Here is a 24,522-nt window from a genome sequence, read left to right on the forward strand (position 1 = left end):
AAAGCTACGGATACCCTAGTTTAACTCATATCTGGTAACCCACTGAACTGTAACACTTATGGCCTGTTCTACACAGGAAAATTAGGACAGCATAACTATGTCGCTCAGGGGTGTGAAACATCCACATCCCTGAGCAGCGTTGTTAAGCTGACCTAAGTCCCTGTGTAGACAGCGCTAGGTAGATGGAAGAATTCTTCTGTTGACCTCGCTACCACCTGTGCTGACAAGAGCATCCCTCCCATCGGCATAGATAGTGCTACAGGGGCACAGCTGTGCCACTGAAGCAGTTTAAATGTGGACAAGCCCTATGCTGTGCTTATCGTATCATGGGTTAGTGTGTGAAGTGGCCTTTGTGTTCTGCTTGATTGAGAAGCTAAGTGATCCCAGTGGGAGCATGGATTTCTTTTGGTGAAGACGCTTGTGGCGCATCTAGAGATCTGACTGAGGTGGGGCTTTATAGTCCAATAGGTGTGCACTGATGAAGCATGTTAACCCTGTGGCGAAGAGGCTGCATGGACTGTACACATAGTGATCTAGTCCTGATGCGTATATGGTGTTTTTGTGGTGAGTGTGTGTGCAAAGGCCTGGTCATGAAGAGGCTGCAGAGCTGTGATGTGTGTGTAGTGACTGAGTCAGAGAAGGGGATATCTAGCCCCAGCGAGGGCATGGTGATTTGGGTGATAAATAACCCTGAGATGCAGTTTGGTCAGAGAAGAGGCTATAGAGCCTTGAGGTTGGTAGCGATCCATTTAGTACAGAGACTGCTCGGACCTGACATGTGCATAGCGATCCAGTCATTGAAGAGACTGTATAGTCCCACTGTGAGCATTTCTTTGGCAATAATTACATGTGACGGAAGCTGCTTCCACCAATTGGATCGCTGCTTTCATCTCAGCCATTTTACAAGGACAACTATTTTTAAACTTGCTATTTTTGAACTTCCTTTCTTTTTTTTTCACCTCTGAATTGTTCCCAGTTTGCTCTGTTCCTTTGCCTGACCCAGTGGTGTCACTATTTCACCCGCTGACATTCTTGCATCTTGCGCATTTGCTAAGTAGAACCTGCCCCCCTCCCAGCACCTTTGTGGGGGAGTTTAATCTAATTCTTTGCCAGTGTTGTTACAGTCAGCAGCACAGTCAGCAGCATTAACACTGATACCCCCCTTGAGACTCATCTAAGCAGTGCACAGAGCAAGGCACTGTGCCCAAGAAGGCCAGGGGATTTGGAACACCAAAAGGTATTTGTGAATATGATAAATCACAAGAGCAAGACCTGAGGGAATTGAATGCATTTTCAGGACCTCCCGACCCTGTATGTTAGATATGGCATTGTCCCCTCACACTTTAGAATCAAGGCAGTGTATTTTTTCATTGTAAATGGTAGGAGAAGTCAAGGGACCAATGCTTCACCACTGGAGTCCTGGGTTTGAATCCTGTCATGGGGTATATGGAAGGGCTGATGGGGGAATACCGTGGTGGGAGAGGAAATGTGGGGATGGGAGAAAGGGAGGAACTACATGTTTGCAGCCACCTGTAAGGGACTCTGGATTCAGTCTGGGGAAGAAAAAGTGTCTGAAATGGAAAAGTCTGGTGTCTGAGTGGGGGTGAGGGGGACAAGCTGGGACTGAAGCTTCAGAAGTGCCTGTATGAGGGAACTCTTATTAACTAAGGAATGAGTAGCGCCGTCTCTTAAGCCTGCTCTACACACAGATTTTGTGCCTATGTAACTCTTTAGGTGCCTTATACCAATACAGTTTATGGAAATGAGCTGTGCAGGTGTGAGGCACCTTTATACAAATATAACTGTGTCCCCCTGGGGTGGTACAAGTTTTGTGTGTAGACAAGCCATTAGAAGGAAAGGAATACAGACACAGCCTCTGATGATAATGATGATATAGATTCCAGTAGCACTAAAAATGTATTAGGCACTTTCCAATTACAGATCAAGGCATAGGTTCCAACTCCGTGGCTGCTCCAGGGCTGGAACAACCAGGGGTAAAAAATGGTGGGTGCTGAGCACCCACTGGCAGCTCCCTGCCCAGCGCCTCCCACCTGCCAGTGGGCCCCGCTGATCAGCACCTCCCCTTCCCTCCTCACGCCTCTCACCGTCTGCGATCAGCCTTTTTGCCGCGTGCAGGCGGCTCTGGGGGGCAGGGGGGAGGAGCGAGGGTGTGGCGCGCTTGGGAGAGGGACCAGAACGGGGCCGGAAGAGGCAGGGTGGGGGTTGGGCCTTCGGGGAAGGGGTGGAGTGGGGGTGGGGACTGGGGTAGAACTGGGGGTCCAGCACCCACTCCCCTGGCACATTGGAAAGTCGGCGGCTGTGGATCAAGGCATGGTCTCTCCTCTGAATCTAAAAAAAGACAAAGATGAAGGAGGGGGCAAAGGGATACTGTCCAGAAGCAAAGTGACCAGGGTGATTATAAGCATACATCTCAACAGAAACAATGGTGTATCTTTTGGTTTTGATTTGTTTGTTTTTTAATGTGACGCCTTTGTAAAGGGGTCACAGTCAGATTGGTCCCAGGTGGGGATGATGCGGAGACCTAGTGCACCATGTGAATCAACCAAACATAAGCCAAGTGAGGGCTCACCTCGCGTGGGAAACAGTGATATAGGCAGGAGTAACGAGATGAGATTCAGAAAGGAAAAATGTAGGCTGATTATTAGGAACGATTTCCTAAGACTGAGCTCTGTTAAGCTGTGAAGCCATTTTCCAAGATAAGTGATGGAAGTCCTGTCCTGTGGGACATGTAAAACTAGACTGGACAAAGCACTCGAAAACGTACTGTCAGGAACAGCCCTGCCCAGGCCAGCGGATGGACTAGATCACCGGGTGGGTCTTTTCAAGCTCTAATTTCTAGGAGAAGCTCAATGCTGGGGGAAAGCCACACAGCAGCTTCTGGTTCACTGAGCACGTGGCTGGATACCTTCGGACACTTAATTTGGCAACATGTGACCTCCAGAAAAAGAAGGGGAAACGTCCATGTACCAGCAATGCAGATACAGGTAAGTAACCATTTTCATGTTCTCTCCACAGGTACCATTGCGGGGAGTGGCCCAGATGATACGTCTGGGGGAAGGGAGCAGAAGGAGACTCCACCAGTTGAAAGGCATGAGATGCACTGTCTTAAGGTTGGGGGTTCCATGACCACCACTCCCAAGAGAAGGAGGCGGGTGGTGGTGGTCGGGGACTCTCTCCTCAGGGGGACTGAGTCATCTATCTGCCGCCCTGACCAGGAAAACAGAGAAGTCTGCTGCTTGCCAGGGGCTAAGATTCGCGATGTGATGGAGAGTCTGCCGAGACTCATCAAGCCCTCGGACCACTACCCCTTCCTGCTTTTCCACGTGGGCACCAATGATACTGCCAAGAATGACCTTGAGCGGATCACTGCAGACTACGTGGCTCTGGGAAGGAGGATAAAGGAGTATGAGGCGCAAGTGGTGTTCTCGTCCATCCTCCCTGTGGAAGGAAAAGGCCGGGGTAGGGATCGTCGAATCGTGGAAGTCAATGAATGGCTACGCAGGTGGTGTCGGAGAGAAGGCTTTGGATTCTTTGACCATGGGATGGTGTTCCAAGAAGGAGTGCTAGGCAGAGACGGGCTCCACTTAACGAAGAGAGGGAAGAGCATCTTCATGAGCAGGCTGGCTAACCTAGTGAGGAGGGCTTTAAACTAGGTTCACCGAGGGAAGGAGACCAAAGCCCTGAGGTAAGTGGGGAAGCGGGATACCGGGAGGAAGCACGAGCAGGAGCGTGTGAGAGGGGAGGGCTCCTGCCTCATACTGAGAATGAGGGGCGATCAGCGGGTTATCTCAAGTGCCTATATACAAATGCACAAAGCCTGGGAAACAAGCAGGGAGAACTGGGGGTCCTGGCAAAGTCAGGGAATTATGATGTGATTGGAATAACAGAGACTTGGTGGGATAACTTGCATGACTGGAGTATTGTCATGGATGGGTATAAACTGTTCAGGAAGGACAGAGAGGCCAGAAAAGGTGGGGGAGTTGCACTGTATGTAAGGGAGCAGTATGACTGCTCAGAGCTCAAGTATGAAACTGCAGAAAAACCTGAGAGTCTCTGGATTAAGTTTAGAAGCGTGAGCAGCAAGGGTGATGTTATGGTGGGAGTCTGCTATAGACCACCGGACCAGGGGGATGAGGTGGACGAGGCTTTCTTCCGGCAACTCGCAGAAGCTACTAGATCAAACGCCCTGGTTCTCAGGGGCGACTTCAATCATCCTGATATCTGCTGGGAGAGCAATACAGCGGTGCACAGACAATCCAGGAAGTTTTTGGAAACTGTAGGGGACAATTTCCTGGTGCAAGTGCTGGAGGAACCAACTAGGGGCGGAGCTCTTCTTGACCTGCTGCTCACAAACCAGGAAGAATTAGTAGGGGAAGCAAAAGTGGATGGGAAGCTGGGAGGCAGTCACCATGAGATGGTCGAGTTCAGGATCTTGACACAAGGAAGAAAGGAAAACAGCAGAATACGGACCCTGGACTTCAGAAAAGCAGACTTTGACTCCCTCAGGGAACTGATGGGTAAGATCACCCGGGAGAATAACATGAGGGGGAAAGGAGTCCAGGAGAGCTGGCTGTATTTTAAAGAATCCTTATTGAGGTTACAGGGACAAACCATCCCGATGTGTCGAAAGAATAGTAAATATGGCAGGCGACCAGCTTGGCTTAACAGTGAAATCCTTGCTGATCTTAAACACAAAAAAGCGGCTTACAAGAAGTGGAAGATTGGACAAATGACCAGGGATGAGTATATAAATATTGCTCGGGCATGTAAGAATGAAATCAGGAAGGCTAAATCACACCTGGAGTTGCAGCTAGCGAGGGATGTTAAGAGTAACAAGAAGAGTTTCTTCAGGTATGTTGGCAATAAGAAGAAAGCCAAAGAAAGTGTGGGCCCCTTACTGAATGAGGGAGGCAACCTAGTGACAGAGGATGTGGAAAAAGCTAATGTACTCAATGCTTTTTTTGCCTCTGTCTCCACGAACAAGGTCAGCTCCCAGACTACTGCACTGGGCAGCACAGCGTGGGAAGGAGGTGGCCAGCCCTCTGTGAAGGAAGAAGTGGTTCGGGACTATTTAGAAAAACTGGACGTGCACAAGTCCTTGGGGCCAGATGCATTGCATCCGAGAGTGCTAAAGGAATTGGCGGATGTGATTGCAGAGCCATTGGCCATTATCTTTGAAAAATCATGGCGATCGGGGGACGTCCCGGAAGACTGGAAAAAGGCTAATGTAGTGCCCATCTTTAAAAAAGGGAAGAAGGAGGATCCTGGGAACTACAGGCCAGTCAGCCTCACCTCAGTCCCCGGAAAAATCATGGAGCATGTCCTCAAGGACTCAATTCTGAAGCACTTAGAGGAGAGGAAAGTGATCAGGAACAGTCAGCATGGATTCACCAAGGGAAAGTCATGCCTGACTAATCTAATTGCCTTCTATGATGAGATAACTGGTTCTGTGGATGAAGGGAAAGCAGTGGACGTGTTATTCCTCGACTTTAGCAAAGCTTTTGACACGTTCTCCCACAGTATTCTTGTCAGCAAGTTAAAGAAGTATGGGCTGGATAGATGCACTACAAGGTGGGTAGAAAGTTGGCTAGATTGTCGGGCTCAACAGGTAGTGATCAATGGCTCTATGTGTAGTATCTATGTCTAGCCGGTATCTAGCGGAGTGCCCCAGGGGTCGGTCCTGGGGTCGGTTTTGTTCAATATCTTCATTAATGATCTGGAGGATGGTGTGGATTGCACCCTCAGCAAGTTTGCAGATGACACTAAACTGGGAGGTGTGGTAGATATGCTGGAGGGTAGGGATAGGATACATAGGGACCTAGACAAATTGGAGGATTGGACCAAAAGAAATCTGATGAGGTTCAACAAGGACAAGTACAGAGTCCTGCACTTAGGACGGAAGAATCTAATGCACCGCTACAGACTAGGGACTGAATGGCTGGGCAGCAGTTCTGCAGAGAAGGACCTAGGGGTGACAGTGGACGAGAATCTGGATATGAGTCAACAGTGTGCCCTTGTTGCCAAGAAGGCCAATGGCATTTTGGGGTGTATAAGTAGGGGCATTGCCAGCAGGTCGAGGGACGTGATCATTCCCCTCTATTCGACACTGGTGAGGCCTCATCTGGTGTACTGTGTCCAGTTTTGGGCCCCACACTACAAGAAGGATGTGGAGAAATTGGAGAGAGTCCAGCGAAGGGCAACAAAAATGATTAGGGGTCTGGAACACATGACTTATGAGGAGAGGCTGAGGGACCTGGGATTGTTTAGTCTACGGAAGAGAAGAATGAGGGGGGATTTGATAGCTGCTTTTAAGTACCTGAAAGGTGGATCCAAAGAGGATGGATCTAGACTATTCTCAGTGATAGCAGATGACAGGACAAGGAGTAATGGTCTCAAGTTGCAGTGAGGTAGATTTAGGTTGGATATTAGGAAAAACTTTTTCACTAGGAGGGTGGTGAAGAATGCGTTACCTAGGGAGGTGGTGGAATCCCCTTCCTTAGAAGTTTTTAAGGTCAGGCTTGACAAAGCCCTGGCTGGGATGATTTAGTTGGGATTGGTCCTGCTCTGGGCAGGGGTTGGACTAGATGACCTCCAGAGGTCCCTTCCAACTCTGTTATTCTATGATTCTAAGATGAATTATCTTGGGCAACATGTGGAAAATGAAATCTCTCTCTCTTTCTCATTCTTACACATACATACCCGAGCACAGGTTCATGCACATACACATCACATGCCGCACACACACAGCATCTCACACAGTCTTTTGTTCTGTGTCACGCATACACACATGCCTTGCCTCAGTCTCTCTCACAGGTGCCATAACACATCCCCACGTACAGCACATGGCATTGGACACACTGTGGCCTGGTGTACACTTCAATGTTTCGTTGGCGTAGTGAGGTTGGTCGTGGGTGTGATTTTTTTTTTTTTTTACCACCTCTGACTGACATAGCTATGCTGGCAAAATCTCCAGAGTAGATGCACTTACAGCAGCAAAAAAAAGGTCTTTTTGCTGGCATAGTTTATTCAATTCAGGGAACAAATTTAAGCTGTACCAGCAACAGAACTCTGTTTCTGGTTTGCGCTGCCTCTCCATTAGGGGTGTTGGCCAGTGTAGCTATTTCTGGTGTAGACAATGCCTGTAACGTACAGACAACCATGTGCAGATGCACTTTTCTCTGGGAACCGTTTGGATGGACAATATATATATATTGATGGACAATATATATATATTTTAATCTCAAGTTAATTGTGGCCAATTAGCTACCCTCTTTCCCCCTTATCCCTGCCAATCCCAGCTGTCTGAATGGGGGGGAAACTATCACCTGTTTCATTATGCAAACTGATATCCAAACAGCTGAAAACAGCATAGCCTAGTCTTTTGTGTGGCATGGCTCCAAATTGCTAATAAGATTCCACTGCCAGACACGTTGCTTAATGCACTGCTGCTGAAAGCTTTCATGGAGGAGTGTGGGGGGAGCAGGAAGTGAGACTCTCAGCTGTGGTTGACTGCCAGCCCTGGGCATAGTGTTTGTTTAACCCCCCTGAGCACTGATAAGATCTCAGTCCCTGAGGGGATCATGCCTTCCCGAAGTCACGGCAAGATTTTGATTTACTACTTCTCACTTTCAATGGGAGGAAGAGGAATATGAATGAGGAGTGGCTGTTCGGCTTCTAATGTACATTGCCACAGAAATGCACACACAGATTCAGCCAGAACCACAGTGAAACAGATAGACCAATACAGTGCCTCCCCCCGACACCTCCACCACACACACACTCCATATGTGCATTCCCTTTGTCCGCTCCCCTGTAACTCACCACATAGGGAAATTGCTCCTCGACTTGTGTTGTTACTCCACCTGTCCCTCATCCCCTTCCCTGTAAGGAAGGGAGAGGAGTTACTGTCACTCTGTAGCCCACATGTGGACGTTGTTTGTGGGTGTCTGGGAGCCCGGGCAGAGTAGCTGTGCCCCTGGGTGTTTGTAGAAGGGGTATTTAAAATGTGTGAAGAGGGAGCAGCTTAGGGATGTGGGATTTAGATCCTGATGCTTTACACAAGCATCCACATTTAATTTCTGAATCCATATCTAATGAGCGTCCCCTCTCCCGTAAACCCCCTTCCCCCCCAGCAGTGACCCTTTCCACATAATGCTCCTCCAGCAAGTCTCAGCCAGTACCCATCCTTTCTTGTCTTCTCCTGGGGAGGCCCAGTAGCCCGCTTTGCCTTCCCTGGGTTGGCATCTTCTGGGCAGCTGGGAAGGGAAGCCCACTCCCCACCTTTGGTTCTTTCAGTGGCAGCTAGGAAGCCTGCTCCCCTTGTTAAAAACTATAGCAGCAGCTGGCATCCTGCGTCCCTCTTTGGGCTCTCCCAGTGAAGGCTGACAGCCTAGATCCCCAGTTCTGCATCTTTGATGGACCAGCAGGAGGCACATTCCTTCCCCCAATACGCAGTGCTGGCATTTTCTGGGGGAGTAAGTGGTCATCCTGCTCTTCCACTAATTGTTGCATTTTGGGAGCAATAGAAGCAAGCAGAAATGCTCTGCTTGATCCTGCTGCTCCAGGCTCTTTCAAACTTAAAGCACAGTGGGCATTGTACTCCCGTAGTGAGCCAGGGTGTTCTCCAATCCCTAGTGAAAAGGACAGAAATGGGGTTCTTTCAGGGCTATCTTCCCTTGAAAAATGAAACTATATGACCATTTCTCAGAGGGTAAGGAATTTTCTCCTTTCCCCAGCCTCTTCCTTCTCTCTTGGGGCCCATGGACTGTTGAGTGGCAGCTGGGCATCGGTTCTTGTCAGTGTTATGAACATAAAGCCAGGAGTCTGGGGATGAATATTTATGTGTGTTCCTGTCAAGCTTTAGAGCCAAGGATCTCTGGGTCTGGGTACTGTTATGGATCCTTGCATATAATTTCTAATCTCACTCTTCGCAGGGCTGCAGTGTGCATAGTGGTGGGGGGTGTATATTCTAAGGTGCATCTGCATATTTGCCTTCCATTGAACAATGAGAATGGGTTTGTTGTTCTTTTTAAAGGGATGGTAGTGAAATACCTGGGCATAGATTTCATAACAGCCATTCTTACCAGCTACAGTTTCTAGGGCCAATCTTTTCCATTTGTAGGGAAAGATAGTTTCCTTCACTAGGAGCATTTTTGGCTTAGGAGATTGAGAATGAGGTATGGTGGCTGGTCTTAATCTGGTCCCTGATCAGTGGTGGGGAGCACTAGGTGGCTCAGGGATCATGTTTTTATTCTACACCACTTTACATGGTAATGAAATCTGACTGTATTCCTTTTAACTCCAGCCGGTAGGAGCAGCTGCAGAAACAGCCCAGGTGCAAGGATTGCTGCACTTTGGGGAGTGGGTAAAATGGGGCCCCGCCAGAGCTACCCCTTCCCCCAGCACTCCTCCCCCTGCACACAAAACTGTGCAAGGGAGACCCCCCACACACACACATTCTAGGGGGGCACTAAGACCCAGGTGGTGACTCCGTTCCCTACTGCTATGTGGCCTTGTGGGAAAACTGCAGAGAGGAACCAGCCAGACTCCAGCTGGTAGGAGGAACAGCTGTGGAAGCAGCCAGACCAGGGACCTTCAGACATTTGGAGAACTTGCTACAGTTTTGACTGGACTTTCTCTGCCCTGTTTTGATTGGCTGTTTGCTCCAACCCTTTCCCTCTCCCTCCTAACCTCTTCACTCCACACCTGCCCTTCTTCTCCCTTGCCCTGTCCACCATCATTCCCTTCCCTTCAATGTCCCCTCCCCCTCTCTTCTCTTTTCATTTAGCTGATCCTCTCTTAACTAACTCCACCCCACAAAAATAAATGGTGGCACTAGCCTGTCTGCTGCCATGACACTGTTCTCTCAGCCTGTGTGTGCTAGACCCCTTCTCCCCTACACGGTGTCTGTCTGGTCTATTTAAATGGTAAGTTCTTTGGGACAGGGACTCTCTGCTACTCAGTGTTTGTACAGCACTTAACACAATGGAGCCCCATGCTTGGTTGGCCCTGGGTCACCACTGTAACCAAGATGAGGTTTAATAATAATAACTTGAACACACTGCAGTGATTTTTTTCCTACCAAGGTTTGCTCTTATTACAATTTTTGATCGTTCCAAGTTTGTCTGCTCCCATTGGGAGGGACTCCAGGTTCTGAGATGCATTTTTTCTTAAGTGTCAGCCTGTGTTTTGGGAACCAGATCTGACATTTCCCATCCGCTGAGGAGCAATGGTGGATGCATTCATTATCTTTCTCTCTCTCTCACACACAGCAGCCAGGCCATCTCATCATAACTAAAGGGAAAAGATTCCCTAGCTTAGACAGCAGAGGGGTCCGATGCATACGTATAAATAGGTGTGATGTATTCCTGCCACTAAGGGGAATGGCACATGCAGGTGCACACAAACACAAATGCTGGCCGGTTGCAACCTAAAAGAAAAGTTCTGCTACCACAACCAGTGTATAGAATGTATTCTGTGCAGTAGAGTGCAGTGTTGCACACACATCCTGTATCTGACATATTCCATGCAGTAGAGGGCAGTGGTACACACACACATGTATACTCACACACCAGCCAGTCTGTTATCTCAACAATATCTGGTCAGGTTTGGTCATTACACCAAGATCTGAACTTGCCTCTCATGACCCCCAAAATGGACGATCAAAAGATGGTACTAAACGGGGAGTGCCATGCAAAATACCTTTCTGCAGCACCAAGGACTTGACTAATCAATGCATGATTTATTTTTTCTTTACTACTTTTATTAGGTTCCCCGCTTGCAATTTTCTGTGCTTCTTCCTGTCTCCCTGTTGTATGGATTTTAAGGAGTCTTGATAATTGGCAGTGGTAAATTTTACTGCTCATAAAACTCCAGAGAGCATTGATTGTGACTTGAGTTAAGCAAGTGGCATATAAAGTCTTATTGCCTTGCAGTCATGGGGGAGTTTTATGGTGAGTGTATTTCTTGGAAGCAGTAAAAGGTTTGGAGGTTTACTTCCACCATCCCTGTCTCAGCCATCAGTTGTTATTAGTGAGGGGCATACCTTCAGCAGAAGTGGGCTGTTGAGTCGGGAGACATGCCCAAAAGCAGAAAGCAAACTCATAGTTTGCCAAACTGGAGGTGGAAATGTTGTGAGAAGAGCCTTTCCTCATTATTATTGCAGTTCTTCCTGCCCCAGGAAGTACAGAAGTTGAAAAATATATATATTTTTGGAAATGAAGTGATACAGTCAGGATAAAAATGATATATTGTATTTACTGAAAATCCTTTCTGACCTTTGTTCCTAACCCATGCACTAGGGTATTTTTTTTTTTTTAAATAAAGGATTTAAAAAAATCTAACTTACCTTTTTCCTTCATGATGGTCGGTTATTTTTTGCACTTCTTTCAGGTTGGAAAGTGAAACTAAATGGATAAGTTTTGCTTCCTGGTACTTAGGCACCAGCCAGACGCTGTTATGTTTGGAAGTAGGGGAGTATTTAATTTCTTTTAAAAAAATATCCACTCAATCTTAAAAGAAGATTGGGGCTAACTTCGGCGTCACTACGGATGTTTTCTATCTCAGTAAAGTGGGTTTTTTTATGCAAACTACTGCTTATAGCTGAAAGATTCTGAGGAATTTTCTTTCTGTGCCTTTCTAGTTCCAGAAACCTAACGACTTCTCGCCCCCTTTCCGCTTTGGGACGGTTCCCAATGGCAGCACAGAGAGGAACATTCGCAACAACTACCCTGAAATGCATAGCTACATGGTGAAGTTCAACCAGAGGGGGGTGGACGATGCCCTATTCTCGCTGAAGACTGGGTGAGGCCTTCTCCTTCCAAACTTGTCCATACCATGAGCTTGGCTTCTTTTCCTGTGTGTCTGGTGCTTTGAGGATCATTCTCCATGATTTATTGCAAAGGTGACATCCACCATGACAACTGCCAGAGTGATTTGGCCTTGATGCTATTTGCAACTGTTTTTGTCAGTTTTCCTCTAACATTTGTACAAGTGATTTTTGTTTGCTTGTAAGAATATTTGCGGAAGGAGAAAATCTTGTGAATACTTGTTAGTACCCAGAGCCTCAAGCTGCTCCATGCAAGCAGAGCCTTATGCAGAGCAGCTTGCAGGGTGGGGCCAAAGTTTGCTCCAGAAGTGTTTGTACAATCATCTTGAAATTTCTTTGATTTCCCTCCTCTGTTTCATAAAAGATGAAGTCAACCAGGGAGCAGAAGCAATACCATGTGACTTGATTGATAAGTCACACGCCAGTATGGCAGTAATGAATATTGTATAGTGGAAGGCATATAGTCGAAGCAAATAGTTTGCGAATGACCCATAGGGTAGAAAATCTTGCATAAAGTGCCTGTCAAAATCTTTTGAATCCTGAACAGATCTGTGAAAATCAGAGTCTCTTCATAGATAATTTGGAAAACAGAGAGGGAAACATTCACTGGAAAAAGTATGTGCTCTGAACAACTTGTTTAGGTGTACCAGTCACTATGCTCCCCTCCGAGAGCTAGGTAGAAGCCCTATCTAGTTTACAGGTCTCTGTATGAATAAAGCCCCTCCGCCTTGGTAAACTTCCCTCTAGTTTTCAGGGCCCCACCCGGTGTAAAAAAAGATCCTTGAGCCTCACTCTGGCTTGCAAGGCTCAGCACCCTCTGATAAGGTTTATTCTGAAGCACTAAGGGATGTTCAGCCAATTTAATTTTTAGATTGACTGAACATTTCTAACCTATTTGCTAGGCTCAGGGGAGCGTAGCCCATTACAAATGACTATACTGTTTCTGGATGCCATCCCTGGAAATATACATATCAGGATAGGCATCATCCAGGAAATATATATGCCCTGAGATAGATGTCATCCTAGAAATGTACTCCGTTCAGAAGAGATGTCATCCCTGACACATAAATGCCCTGAGACAGACTTCACTCTAGATAGGCACATGTACTGGGATACTGGCCATCCTGGAAATCTACTTACAGTGGATTAGAACGATGAGGTGGCTGTGAGCGTATGTGGGAAATGGAAGGTCTTTTGTCCTCTGTTAAAAGTGGTTCAGTTCATATTTAGTGGTAGGATTTACTCCTCAGCTATCTGATTATTTGGAAGATCCAAATTCCTGTTCAGGTATTTTCCCTAGTTGCTCCCCCTTGTACATGACAAAAAAAGAAAAAAGAAAAAAAGAAAGATTATTTTACTGGGATGCAGAGAGGGGCTCCCAACAGACTGCTCTGCTACCTGCCATCTCTCGAGTGTATCCACCCTAGCATGTCATTATATAGCGTCAGTGTTGGTGATTCTTCTGAGTCTGTACTGAACTCGTTTTTCGCCGTGTTCTGCTAGCAAGGCACTGTAACGCTAAAGCTACTGTCTTCATGGTGAGACGTAAGACTGCTTTCCTAACCACTTGTCACAGTTAAAGATCCTATGGGATTTTTCACAGTAACATAGGAGTTAAATTCAGGGTCCTGACCAAATATAATCTGAATAATTACATTCTGCTTAGCTAAATAACATCATCAGTGGAAATGGCTTTCTTCCTTACTTCAAGTCCTAATTTGTTGTGCGGTATTTATGTATTCAGTAAAGTACTTTAGGATCCTTTGGGGTGAAAGGCACTATATAAATTCAAGATATTATTTTGAACATAAACGTCCCTTCAGCTTCCTCTTCATTCAGCCTTGACCCTGTAATAGACTTCTGTTCTAATGTTCCTTCACACTGCCTCTCTGGAGACCATGCTGGATGTCAGGGAGAGAGAGATGAGTCCTTATCTAATCTAACTCAAATTCAAAAAAGATTCTCGTCTCAGATTTCAGTTCCTGTTGAAGGTTCAGGAGTCAATTTACAGTATTCTATCTGGACGAGTTCCTCCCATCCTTACTTAGTTAACACTGTTCTTGGTATCAGCAGTTCCTTTCAGTTATGTGCAATGATCTGAACTCACACAGATCTTTTCTTTACTGTATTCTCCCTTTTTCTTGCACCCCGGCAGGAAATTGGATGCATTCATTTATGACGCAGCAGTGCTAAACTACATGGCTGGCAGAGACGAAGGGTGCAAGCTGGTAACGATTGGTAGTGGGAAGGTTTTTGCCTCTACTGGCTATGGCATTGCCATCCAAAAGGACTCGGGCTGGAAGCGTCAGGTAGATCTTGCCATTCTACAGCTTTTTGGTGATGGTAAGTGGTCTGTGCAAAGAGATATGGGGCTTCCTCTCAAATTTCCAGATCCTGGCTGTATGGAAATGGGGTTCCCTCCCTGACCCTGACATCTTAGACTTGGTAAACGGTGCAAGAGTAGTGAAAAAGCGTGTTGGGAGAGGGATGGGGCGAGACACACACAGTTGGGTATGCTTTATGCAAGTTAATAACATCTTCAGGGGTAATATCACAATTTCCAAAGGTTTAATGAGAATTAAGCCCCCAAAAGTTCAGACGTGTATTTGAAGTTTATCTGAACGTCTTCACTCTGGAAATCATGTGAGAACAGGCTTTTCCTTGTCAGATTTTTGGTAGTTATTGGTTTTAGCCATAATCAGAAATCCAAGTGAGAATGGAGCTTTCAGTACTTATTTCCGGCATGCCTGTGTTTTCCAGACAGTACCAAGCTGTGCAACACCCATGTGATCAATAACTAAACATGACTGGAGGAAAGAGAATACGAAACTTTCTTAAACCTAAAAATAAATAAATAAAAAAATAAGCAAGTTGGGGATTCAGGGATACATTTTGTAGTGAAAGATTTGATCAGTGTTTACTGTATACAAGCTGGTTTTCCCCAATCCTTAGTGAATAAAATACTGCCACTTTAAAGATATGGTGGATTGTTGATGGGATTGGAGCTTCCTTTTTGTTAGACTCTTCTTGTGCTTTTTCTCTCTCTTTCACCTCACTCCTTTCTGGATATTCTTTTTAGAAAATTAAAAATGTTGATCTTATTTTGTAAATGAATAGGAAGTCTAAAATCAGAAAAAAAAAGTCTGGTATAGTAAATACAGGAAGAACACAAGAATTGATGTAGGTTAACAGAACAGTGGGCCATCAGTCTGGTAGTGCAGTGGTTCGCAAACTGTGGGGCACGCCCCCCCCCCCCCAGGGGGTGTGTGGAGGAACATTCAGGGGGCTGAGCGGCAACACCAGGCGGCTTGTGCCAGCCCTGCATAGTGGGGCGTGGGCCAGCCCCCACAGGGGCTGGGGAGGGAGTGCCACCTCCATCCTCTGACTCACCTCTGTGGGCCACCCAGCCTGTGGGTCAGTGTGCTGCACTGGTTTCCACTCCTGGCAGCCTCCATGCCCAGCGCTGGCTCCGCCCCCAGAGACTGTCGCACGTGCCTTGGCCCACCCTGAAAACCCAAGGGGGGGCGGGGCAGAGGGGCAGGTGTTGGTCCTGCCTTAGTGGTGCAGCCTGCCTGCAAGGCAGAAGCAGCCTGCTGCTGAGGAAGTCTTGGCTGTGAAGTAATGGAGGTGGGGTGCAGACAGATTCCATTAATTGGTTGCGGGGAGTGGCGTGACTGGAAAAGTTTGCACATCATTGTGGTAGAGTATTCTTTCTCCAATAGTGGCTAATACTGAATACTTCAGAGGAAGGCATAAAAATCCCATAATACCTCACACTGCAATATGACACCATATAAATGTGGGGAATTTCTCCCTGTCTGTGTCTGATCCTGAAAAGTGTGAGTAACTCCCATCTTCCCCAGAAGCATGAAAAGCATTCCCAAGACAGAGTCTCTCTCTGATTTTGAATCTCTTTATAGATCCTGAAAATCCTGGGCCAGGGTTGAGTGTGCAATAAATCTAAGACAGGAAATATTTATTGTTACTTGGCATAAATTGGCAATAATTTATGCTGGTTAGACATTTGAAATTTTGACAAAATTGGAAAAAATAAATTAAAAACACTGAAAACATTTTTGTGAAAATGTCAGTCTATTTTTGACCAGTTATAGAGTTGATTGAAAAATTTTAAAATAAGAAATTTCAATGGAAAATTTCATCAACATTTTGAATTTCAGCCTAAAAGATTTTCATAAACATTTTGGCTCATTTGTTGACCTGTGCTAGTAATAACTGTTTTCTCTCTCCTACCCAAAAACATATATTTTTTTCCCCATTTCATTGAAATTTACTGAAAGCGAAAGTTAAAAACCATGTATTACTGGACTTGGAGATAATTGGTGTCATCTTTTACTCTCAATCCTGCTTTACAGCCTGTTAACAAAAACATAATATTATGAAATGTTATAAATCGTATATATTATAATTTCATTTCTGAATCTGTTAAGAATCTTTACTTCTCCTATAAGTAAATGTTTAAGTATTTGCATTTGGTATCTCAGGCTTTATTTCCTGCTAGTGCAAAAATTTAAATTGCTAAAAGTTTCAGGAAAGTGTTTGGAACTAAACACTTGAAGTTATTCCTCAAAATTCACAGAAAATAAAAACTGAATCTTCCTAAGGTTAAATAAATGCTATGTCAAAAGTTAGAGAATAAGTAAACCTCTTAAAGGAATGTAGTTTATTAATCTGCTATATACCCTACTGGCTGGTGACAGGAAATATTGCAGAGCTGGCAACTTGCCTAGTTCATCCAGTCAATGAGAAACTGGCTCAGCTCATCCAACCAGTCAAAACTTCCCCCATCAAGTGATCTGGTTCATCTAGCCCCCAGTGTGTGCAGTGCTGGGGGTTGAAAGCAGTGATGAGCTGCCAAAATCTTAACAACCAGTTCTCTCCTCACCCCACGAGGGGCTCGTGGCCCACCCCCGCCCCCGGGACTCCTGCCCCATCCAACCCCCCGCGTTCCTTGACGTCCCCCCCCACAGGACACCTGCCCCATCCACCCCTGTCCCCTGACTTCCCCCAGAACCAGGCAGGAGGGTCTCGTGGGCCACCGTAGTGGGTGCCCACTGCGCTCCGCCCCTAGGAGCCACCTGCCGGGGGGCGAGGTGGGGAGTCCCGGCGGTGCTTACCTGGGGTGGCTCCCAGGAAGCATTCGGCAGGTCCCTCTGGCTTCTAGGGGCATGGGACTGTAGCTGGGGGTGGGGGGACAGGGGGAGGGGCCGCTCCCCACACCGATCACATCAAAAGTGGCACCTTAGGCACCGACTTCCTGGGTGCTCCAGGGCTGGAGCACCCACGGGGAAAATTTGGTGGGTGCACAGCACCCACCAGCAACTCCCCACCCGCGCCCAGCCCCAGCTCACCTCACCTCCACTCCGCCTCCTCCTCTGAACACGCCACCCCGCTCTGTTTCTCCGTGCCCCAGGTTTCCCGTGAATCAGCTGTTCATGTGGGAAGCCAGGGAAGGCTGAGAAGCAGGTGGCTTTGTGCTCAGGCCCAGGGAGGCGGAGGTGAGCTGGGGTGGGGAGCGGTTCCCCTGCGCGCCCCCCGGGTTACCTGCTGCGGCGCGGGCGGGTCTCCTTGCTCCCCGCCCTCCCCAGCTCACCTCCGCTCCACCTCCGCCTCCCTGGGCCTGAGCGCGAAGCCGCTGATTGCTTCTCAGCCCTCTCAGGCTTCCTGCGTGAACAGCTGATTCGCGGGAAGCCGGTGGGAGGGCGGGGGCGGAGAAGCAGAGCGGGGCGGCGCATTCAGGGGAGGAGGCGGAGGCGGAGCGGAGGTGAGGTGAGCTGGGGCCGGGCGGGGAGCTGCCAGTGGGTGTTCTGCACCCACCAAATTTTCCCCGTGGATGGTCCAGCCCCGGAGCCCCCACAGAGTCGGTGCCAAAGGTGCCACTTTTGGCTGGTTGTTAAATTTAGAAGCCCTTTTAGAACCGGTTGTCCCAACAACCGGTTCTAAAAGGGTTTCTAAATTTAACAACGGGTTCCAGTGAACAGGTGTGAACCGGCTCCAGCTCACCACTGGTTGAAAGGTCCATAACCAAGCGCCATGTGCAAATTTGAACAGTGTCTTGCCAGAAAACCTTGCTATGACTTGATATCTCAGTGAGTGAACTGGTGTGGAACTTCCTCAATATAGAGGACTTTTGGTCGCATGGCAGGTGTCCTGTGATACAGCTTTTTGTCACCAATGTCTGGTTATGGCAGAATGTTGCCCTGTTATCTCTCCTCTGACTGATGCAATGGTTTTTTACTGCTTTGAAATGCTGCATCCTACCAAAAGTGCTAGTCACAATGTTATATGGACAGAGTTCCACCATGACCAGACAGCTGGTGTGCAAACAGGGCTCAGCCATTGGAAAAGACCTATCCAGTCAGCTTCTCCTACCCCAGTCCACTTCTACTCCAGTCTTTCAGCCAATGCGGGATTGACTCAATTTTATCTCCTTCTATCTGTCTGTCTCTTTCCAGGGGAGATGGAGGAGCTGGAAGCTCTGTGGCTTACTGGAATTTGTCACAATGAAAAGAATGAGGTAATGAGCAGCCAGCTGGACATAGATAACATGGCAGGTGTCTTCTATATGCTGGGGGCAGCCATGGCCCTCAGCCTTATCACTTTCATCTGTGAGCATCTCTTCTACTGGCAATTCCGCCACTGCTTCATAGGCGTCTGCTCTGGCAAGCCTGGCATGGTCTTCTCCATCAGCAGGGTGAGTGTCTTCAGAAAATGGAAGGAACAGTGCGGAGGTGAAGTCATATAGTCATAGAAATGGGATAGTCCTACTAGATTCTCTTGGCCATCCCTCTTACACACAGCCAGCGAAAGGCTGTTGCCTCCACTATATTGTCCAGCGTTTTGACCACTCTGGTTTTCAATGTTACAAGGGTTGCCACCACTTTCCTTGGGAGAACTGCCTTTTCCTCACAGTGTTTCATAATTTCTGCTCTCTGTTGAAATTGGGTAATGGTGAGGCAGTCGTGAAAATGGGAAACTATATAGAAAAGTTAATGTAACTTTTATGACAGGTTTCAGAGTAGCAGCCATGTTAGTCTGTATTCGCAAAAAGAAAAGGAGGACTTGTGGCACCTTAGAGACTAACCAATTTATTTGAGCATAAGCTTTCATGAGCTACAACTCACTTCATCGGATGCATTATTTGATCATTTGATGCTTATGCTCAAATAAATTGGTTAGTCTCTAAGGTGCCACAAATACTCCTTTTCTTTTTGTAACTTTTATATCCCTCCAAAATTGTTTGAAAGGACACTGAATTCTTGGAGGAAAGGTTGTGGCAGTTTTCTCCATCAACCAATTCTCCTCTGGTCTTAGTTAGAACACCAAACTGAAATTGTCCTGTGTGTTAGAGTGATTCAGATAATTCTGTGAGAAATCAGCACTGTCTTGTGATTGTTTTGAGCAGCAGGAGGTCCCTAACCTAAATTCATACTGTGACCAACACACAAGCCCCTGGAAAAAAGGATAGCCACTTGCCCTCAGCACTCACTCAGTGCAAAACCTACCAAAAACATTCCCCTTTCAAGAGTCTCCTTTATCTCTAAATGAGCTTCTCCAGCTAGTCATTTCTGTGTGATCCTTCTTCTTCTCTTGTACATAATATTTGTGCTCCATTTAGAGCTTTCTTCCTCTTCTTCCTGCTTCTGGCATCTCCTTCTGCTCCATTCTGCAGTGAGGTTATAAGTCTGTGTTTTTGATATCACCATCCCTGTGACAATAAAGTGGTCGTATGAAGAGTGCTACACTGTTTGGGGGAATTAGATGGCTTAGTTGAATGGGCAATAGGGATAGAAAGTCCTTCTTATATCACCAGTCCCAATCTTATCCCAGGTTGGAGATCAGATGGGGGAACTGGATATGTCAGGAGATTATTAACAGAATGCGGATCCTTTTATCTCTTGGTTATCTGTATAAATCTGGGCCTGGTTGGTGATGACTGAAAGTCATTAACCTTCTGCTAGTTGTTGGGTGACCTATGTCACTATGTGAAATGACTTGGTGGTCAGTCCACTTTATAATACACTGGTGTTCACTTCACATTTGACATTAATTGGACCCCAGATTGGTAGCCTCACTAAAGAGGCAAATTAGGAATGAGTCATGGAATCTGAACACCTCTCTTACCCACAAAAGTGGCCCTTCTGTGTTATGGCTGAGATACACTGGTTGGGGAAACATGGAGAAATCTTGCACTGCTGCTGTCTGTTTTGCAGTTGAATTGAGGATTTCACTTTCCAACGATGTCAATCTGATTCCTGAACTAGGGGTCACCAAATGAAATGAATAGGCAGCAGGTATAAAACAAACAAAAGGAAGTATTTCTTCACACAACACACAGTCAACCTGTGGAACTCTTTGCTAGAGGATGTTGTAAAGGCCAAGACTATAATAGGGTTTAAAAAAGAACTAGATAAATTCATGGAGGATAGGTCCATCAATGGCTATTAGCCAGGACGGGCAGGGATGGTGTCCCTAGCCTCTGTTTGCCAGAAGTTGGGAATGGGTGACAGGGGATGGATCACCTGATGATTTACGTGTTCTGTTCATTCCCTCTGAGGCACCTGGCATTGGCCACTGTCGGAAGACAGGATACTGGGCTAGATGGACCTTTGGTCTGACCCAGTGTGGCAGTTCTTATGTTTTATGTTATCAATGTTAGATTTAACTTGAAAGTAATTAAAAAAATCTGTTGTGCCATACTCAGCTAAACGCTAAAGAGCTAAATACCCATTCATCGGTCCTGCTCTTTCTCCTCATTTCCTTTTCTAATCTGTGAAGATGACTAAGGTATCCAAGTAGATGACAAGAGAAGCTTTCTCCTTTTTAACCAGTCCCTGGCCAGCTTGATTCAATGAAGTCTGAGAATGAATTTCAGGGCAAAACAAGACTATCCTGAACTCCTTGCATCCACGCAAAAATTTAGTGTTTGCCCAATTCTGAGGTGGCTGTTCTCACAGACATTATCTGTGGTGCTGATGCCCATCTTGGAATCCAAAGTGTCAGCTGCTGGGTTCGAATAACTCCCACTGACATCAGAGAGCTTTGCTTGTATACTGCAGGGGAGATAGTTTTGTCCTTGGAATTAATGGCTTTTGAAGAGGACCCTTATCTTGTGAGGTATTGATTCCTTCTACCCCAAATAAATGAACGTCTTCCCAAATGGAAACGATCATTATTCTCATTTAATATTTAATTTATTTATTTATACTAGGATAATCCCTAGAGGTCCCAATTGACATGAGAGCCCTATTGCGCTAGGCACTGTCCAGACACTTAGTCAGAGACAGTCCCTGCCCCCAAAGAGCTCATACTGTAATCTAACTAGAAAAGACAGACAAAGGAAGTGTTGTTATTCCTCTTCGACAGCTGGAGCCAGAGAGAGGCTAAGTGACTTGCATATGGTCCCACAGGCAGTCTGTGCTACAGCTGGAAACAGAACCCAGATTTTTGAGTCCCTGTTCAGTACCTTCACACAAGGCTGTCCTTCCTCTCTTGACTGTTCTGCTGGTGAAAGGAGGTGAATGGGAGAAAAGAAGAGAGGGTGAGGAAACAAGAGGGAGCAAAGCAGAGGAAGAGAGATGGAGAGGAAGGAAAAAACAGAAAGGTGGGGGGCAGGATACAGAGAGAAAGAATACTCAGTGTTGATACATGCAGGTTTGACCTCATTTCATACTGATGCAAGACTGGCAAACTCTAGGGTCCCATGCTAGAACAAACTGTTTTCTCTGTTTCCCTGACTCAGTTCTCCCAGCCCTGTGTCTTCTCCTTTCTGCCCACCTGCAGAAGCACTCACCTCTGTCTCCTCCATTTCATTTCAGGGTATCTACAGCTGCATCCATGGAGTAGCCATTGAGGAGCACCAGTCAGCGATGAACTCCCCCACAGCCACCATGAACAACACCCATTCCAACATCTTGCGCCTGCTCCGCACAGCAAAGAACATGGCCAACCTGTCAGGTGTCAATGGCTCACCGCAGAGTGCCCTGGATTTCATCCGCCGCGAATCCTCAGTCTACGATATCTCTGAGCACCGCCGCAGCTTCACCCACTCTGACTGCAAATCTTATAACAACCCGCCCTGCGAGGAGAACCTCTTCAGCGACTACATTAGCGAAGTAGAACGGACCTTTGGCAACCTGCAACTGAAGGACAGCAATGTGTATCAGGACCACTACCACCACCACCATCGGCCCCACAGCATTGGTAGTGCCAGCTCCATCGATGGACTGTATGACTGTGACAACCCACCCTTCTCCGCTCAGCCCAGGTCCATTGCTAAGAAGCCACTGGACATTGGTTTGCCACCTTCCAAGCACAGTCAGTTGGGTGACCTCTATGGCAAGTTCTCCTTCAAGAATGATCGCTACAGCGGCGGAGGGGGCCATGACGACTTGATCCGCTCAGATGTCTCCGACATTTCCACCCATACGGTGACCTATGGCAACATCGAAGGCAATGCCGCCAAGCGGCGGAAACAGCAGTATAAGGACAGCCTGAAGAAACGTCCGGCTTCAGCCAAATCACGGCGGGAGTTTGATGAGATCGAGCTGGCCTACCGCAGGCGCCCACCCCGCTCCCCAGACCACAAGCGCTATTTTAGGGACAAGGAAGGGTTACGGGACTTCTACCTGGACCAGTTCCGGACCAAGGAGAACTCACCGCATTGGGAGCATGTGGACCTGACGGATATCTACAAAGAGCGGGGAGATGAGTTCAAGCGCGATGCTGTAGGGGGAGGAGGGTCCTGCACCAACAGGGCCCACCACAAGCATGGGTCAGCGGACTTTGGAGGAGCCAATGACCACAAGCATGGTGTTGTAAGTGGAGTGCCAGCACCATGGGAGAAGAACCTGACCAACCTAGACTGGGAAGACCGGCCAGGGGCTAATTTCTGCCGCAGTTGCCCCTCTAAATTGCACAACTATACCCCGGCAGTGGTGGGGCAAAACTCCACTCGCCAGCCCTGTATCCGGTGTGAGGCCTGCAAGAAGGCAGGCAACCTCTATGACATCAGCGAGGACAACTCTCTCCAAGAGCTGGACCAGCCATCTGCCCCGGTGCCAGTGACGACCAGCGCCACCTCCTCCAAGTATCCTCAGAGCCCGTCTAACTCTGCCTCCAAGGTGCAGAAGAAGAACCGCAACAAGCTCCGCCGGCAGCACTCCTATGACACCTTCGTGGACCTGCAGAAGGATGAGTCAGCCCTGGCTCCCCGCAGCGTGAGCCTGAAGGACAAGGGCCGCTTTTTGGAGGGGAGCCCCTATGCCCACATGTTTGACATGTCATCCAGCGAGACCGCTTTTGCCAACAACAAGTCCTCAGTGCCCGCCACCAGCCACCACCACCACAACAACCCCGGCAGCAGCAGCTACATGCTCAGCAAGTCACTCTACCCTGACCGGGTCACGCAAAACCCTTTCATCCCCACTTTTGGGGATGACCAATGCTTGCTCCATGGCAGCAAATCCTATTTCTTCAGGCAGCCTGTGGTGGCAGGTGGGCCCAAAGCCAGGCCGGACTTCCGAGCCATTGTCACCACCAACAAGCCAGTGGTCTCAGCCCTTCACGGGGCTGTGCCAGCCCGTTTCCAGAAGGACATCTGTATAGGGAACCAGTCCAACCCCTGTGTGCCTAACAACAAAACCCCCAGGGCTTTCAACGGCTCCAGCAACGGGCATGTTTATGAGAAACTCTCCAGTATTGAGTCTGATGTCTGAGTGAGGGGAAGCATGCGGGGAGCAGCGGAGAATGTGGAGTGTGGGAGGGCAGGATGGGGTCAGACCTGGTGCCCATTTGCTACTCTCTTGGTTCTTTGTGGAACACTGGAGTTCTGAGTTCTCTCTAGGGCAGCACTGGTGACAAGTGCCACCTCTTTCTTTCCCCACCCCCTTTATCGCTTTCCATTTTCCTACTCCCTCCTTCCTCCTCCATTCCTGGTCATCACACTTCCGTTGACGTAGGAATTGGGTATCCTCGCTTAGGGTGTCCCAGGTGGAGAAGAAGGTGTGTGTTTGGGCTGAGGCAGGGGAAGGTGTGTGGGCAGGAACCGTGACCGTATTGTTTCGGGTTTTTTTTAACTCCAAACAGCGAAGGGATACGCAAGCGCATGCGCGACAGGAGGAGAGAGCAGAAGAGGTGGAATGGACACAAAGGAAAATGCTCTATCAGGCAATTCTTCCTAAAACTGTTTAGAAAAAAAAATATTGAATACATGGATAAAATGAAGGAGACATAACATGGGATTGACTTGATGCACTTACATACTGGTTATATTGAGGTTCTCTTTAATTTTTTTTTTCATGAAGACTATGGGGGTTTAGGGCTGAAATATGTATTTGCATATACACTGAGAGATTTACACTGAAATTTGGAATCATGTTCTGGAGGCGGGAAGGGTGATTTGTACACAGGACTGGCTGGTGGTTCCGTTATGGTAACGCAGCCAGCACATCTGTGCCAGACTAGCAGGAGAGGTGGGGGAGGCTATTGGGTCTGGGGTGGGGAAGCAACACAGAGGTCAGGAAGCCTGGGAGATGACCTTGTGTTCACTAAAATGAGAGAAGCTTGGGGGTGGGAGGTAAGGCTTGGCTTGTTCATTAGCAATTAACTCATTGTTAATTTTGGGCATAATTAAATCATTGGAGCAGTTTATAAGG

The 24,522-nt window shown here is 47.4% G+C and overlaps 1 protein-coding gene across 1 annotated transcript in view; it reads left to right on the forward strand.

Moving 5' to 3' along the window:
- The window catches only part of GRIN2B (glutamate ionotropic receptor NMDA type subunit 2B), a 223,791-nt gene extending 200,208 nt beyond the window's left edge, over positions 1-23,583 (forward strand). Inside the window, exons 9-12 of the mRNA XM_077807613.1 lie at positions 11,663-11,823; positions 14,004-14,191; positions 18,322-18,560; positions 21,685-23,583. Coding sequence (XP_077663739.1) covers positions 11,663-11,823; positions 14,004-14,191; positions 18,322-18,560; positions 21,685-23,583 — 2,487 coding nt within the window. The remainder of the gene's footprint in view (positions 1-11,662; positions 11,824-14,003; positions 14,192-18,321; positions 18,561-21,684) is intronic.
- Positions 23,584-24,522: the final 939 nt, after the last annotated feature.

Source organism: Eretmochelys imbricata, chromosome 1 (genome assembly GCF_965152235.1).
Source record: "Eretmochelys imbricata isolate rEreImb1 chromosome 1, rEreImb1.hap1, whole genome shotgun sequence".
Taxonomy (NCBI): Eukaryota; Metazoa; Chordata; order Testudines; family Cheloniidae; genus Eretmochelys; species Eretmochelys imbricata.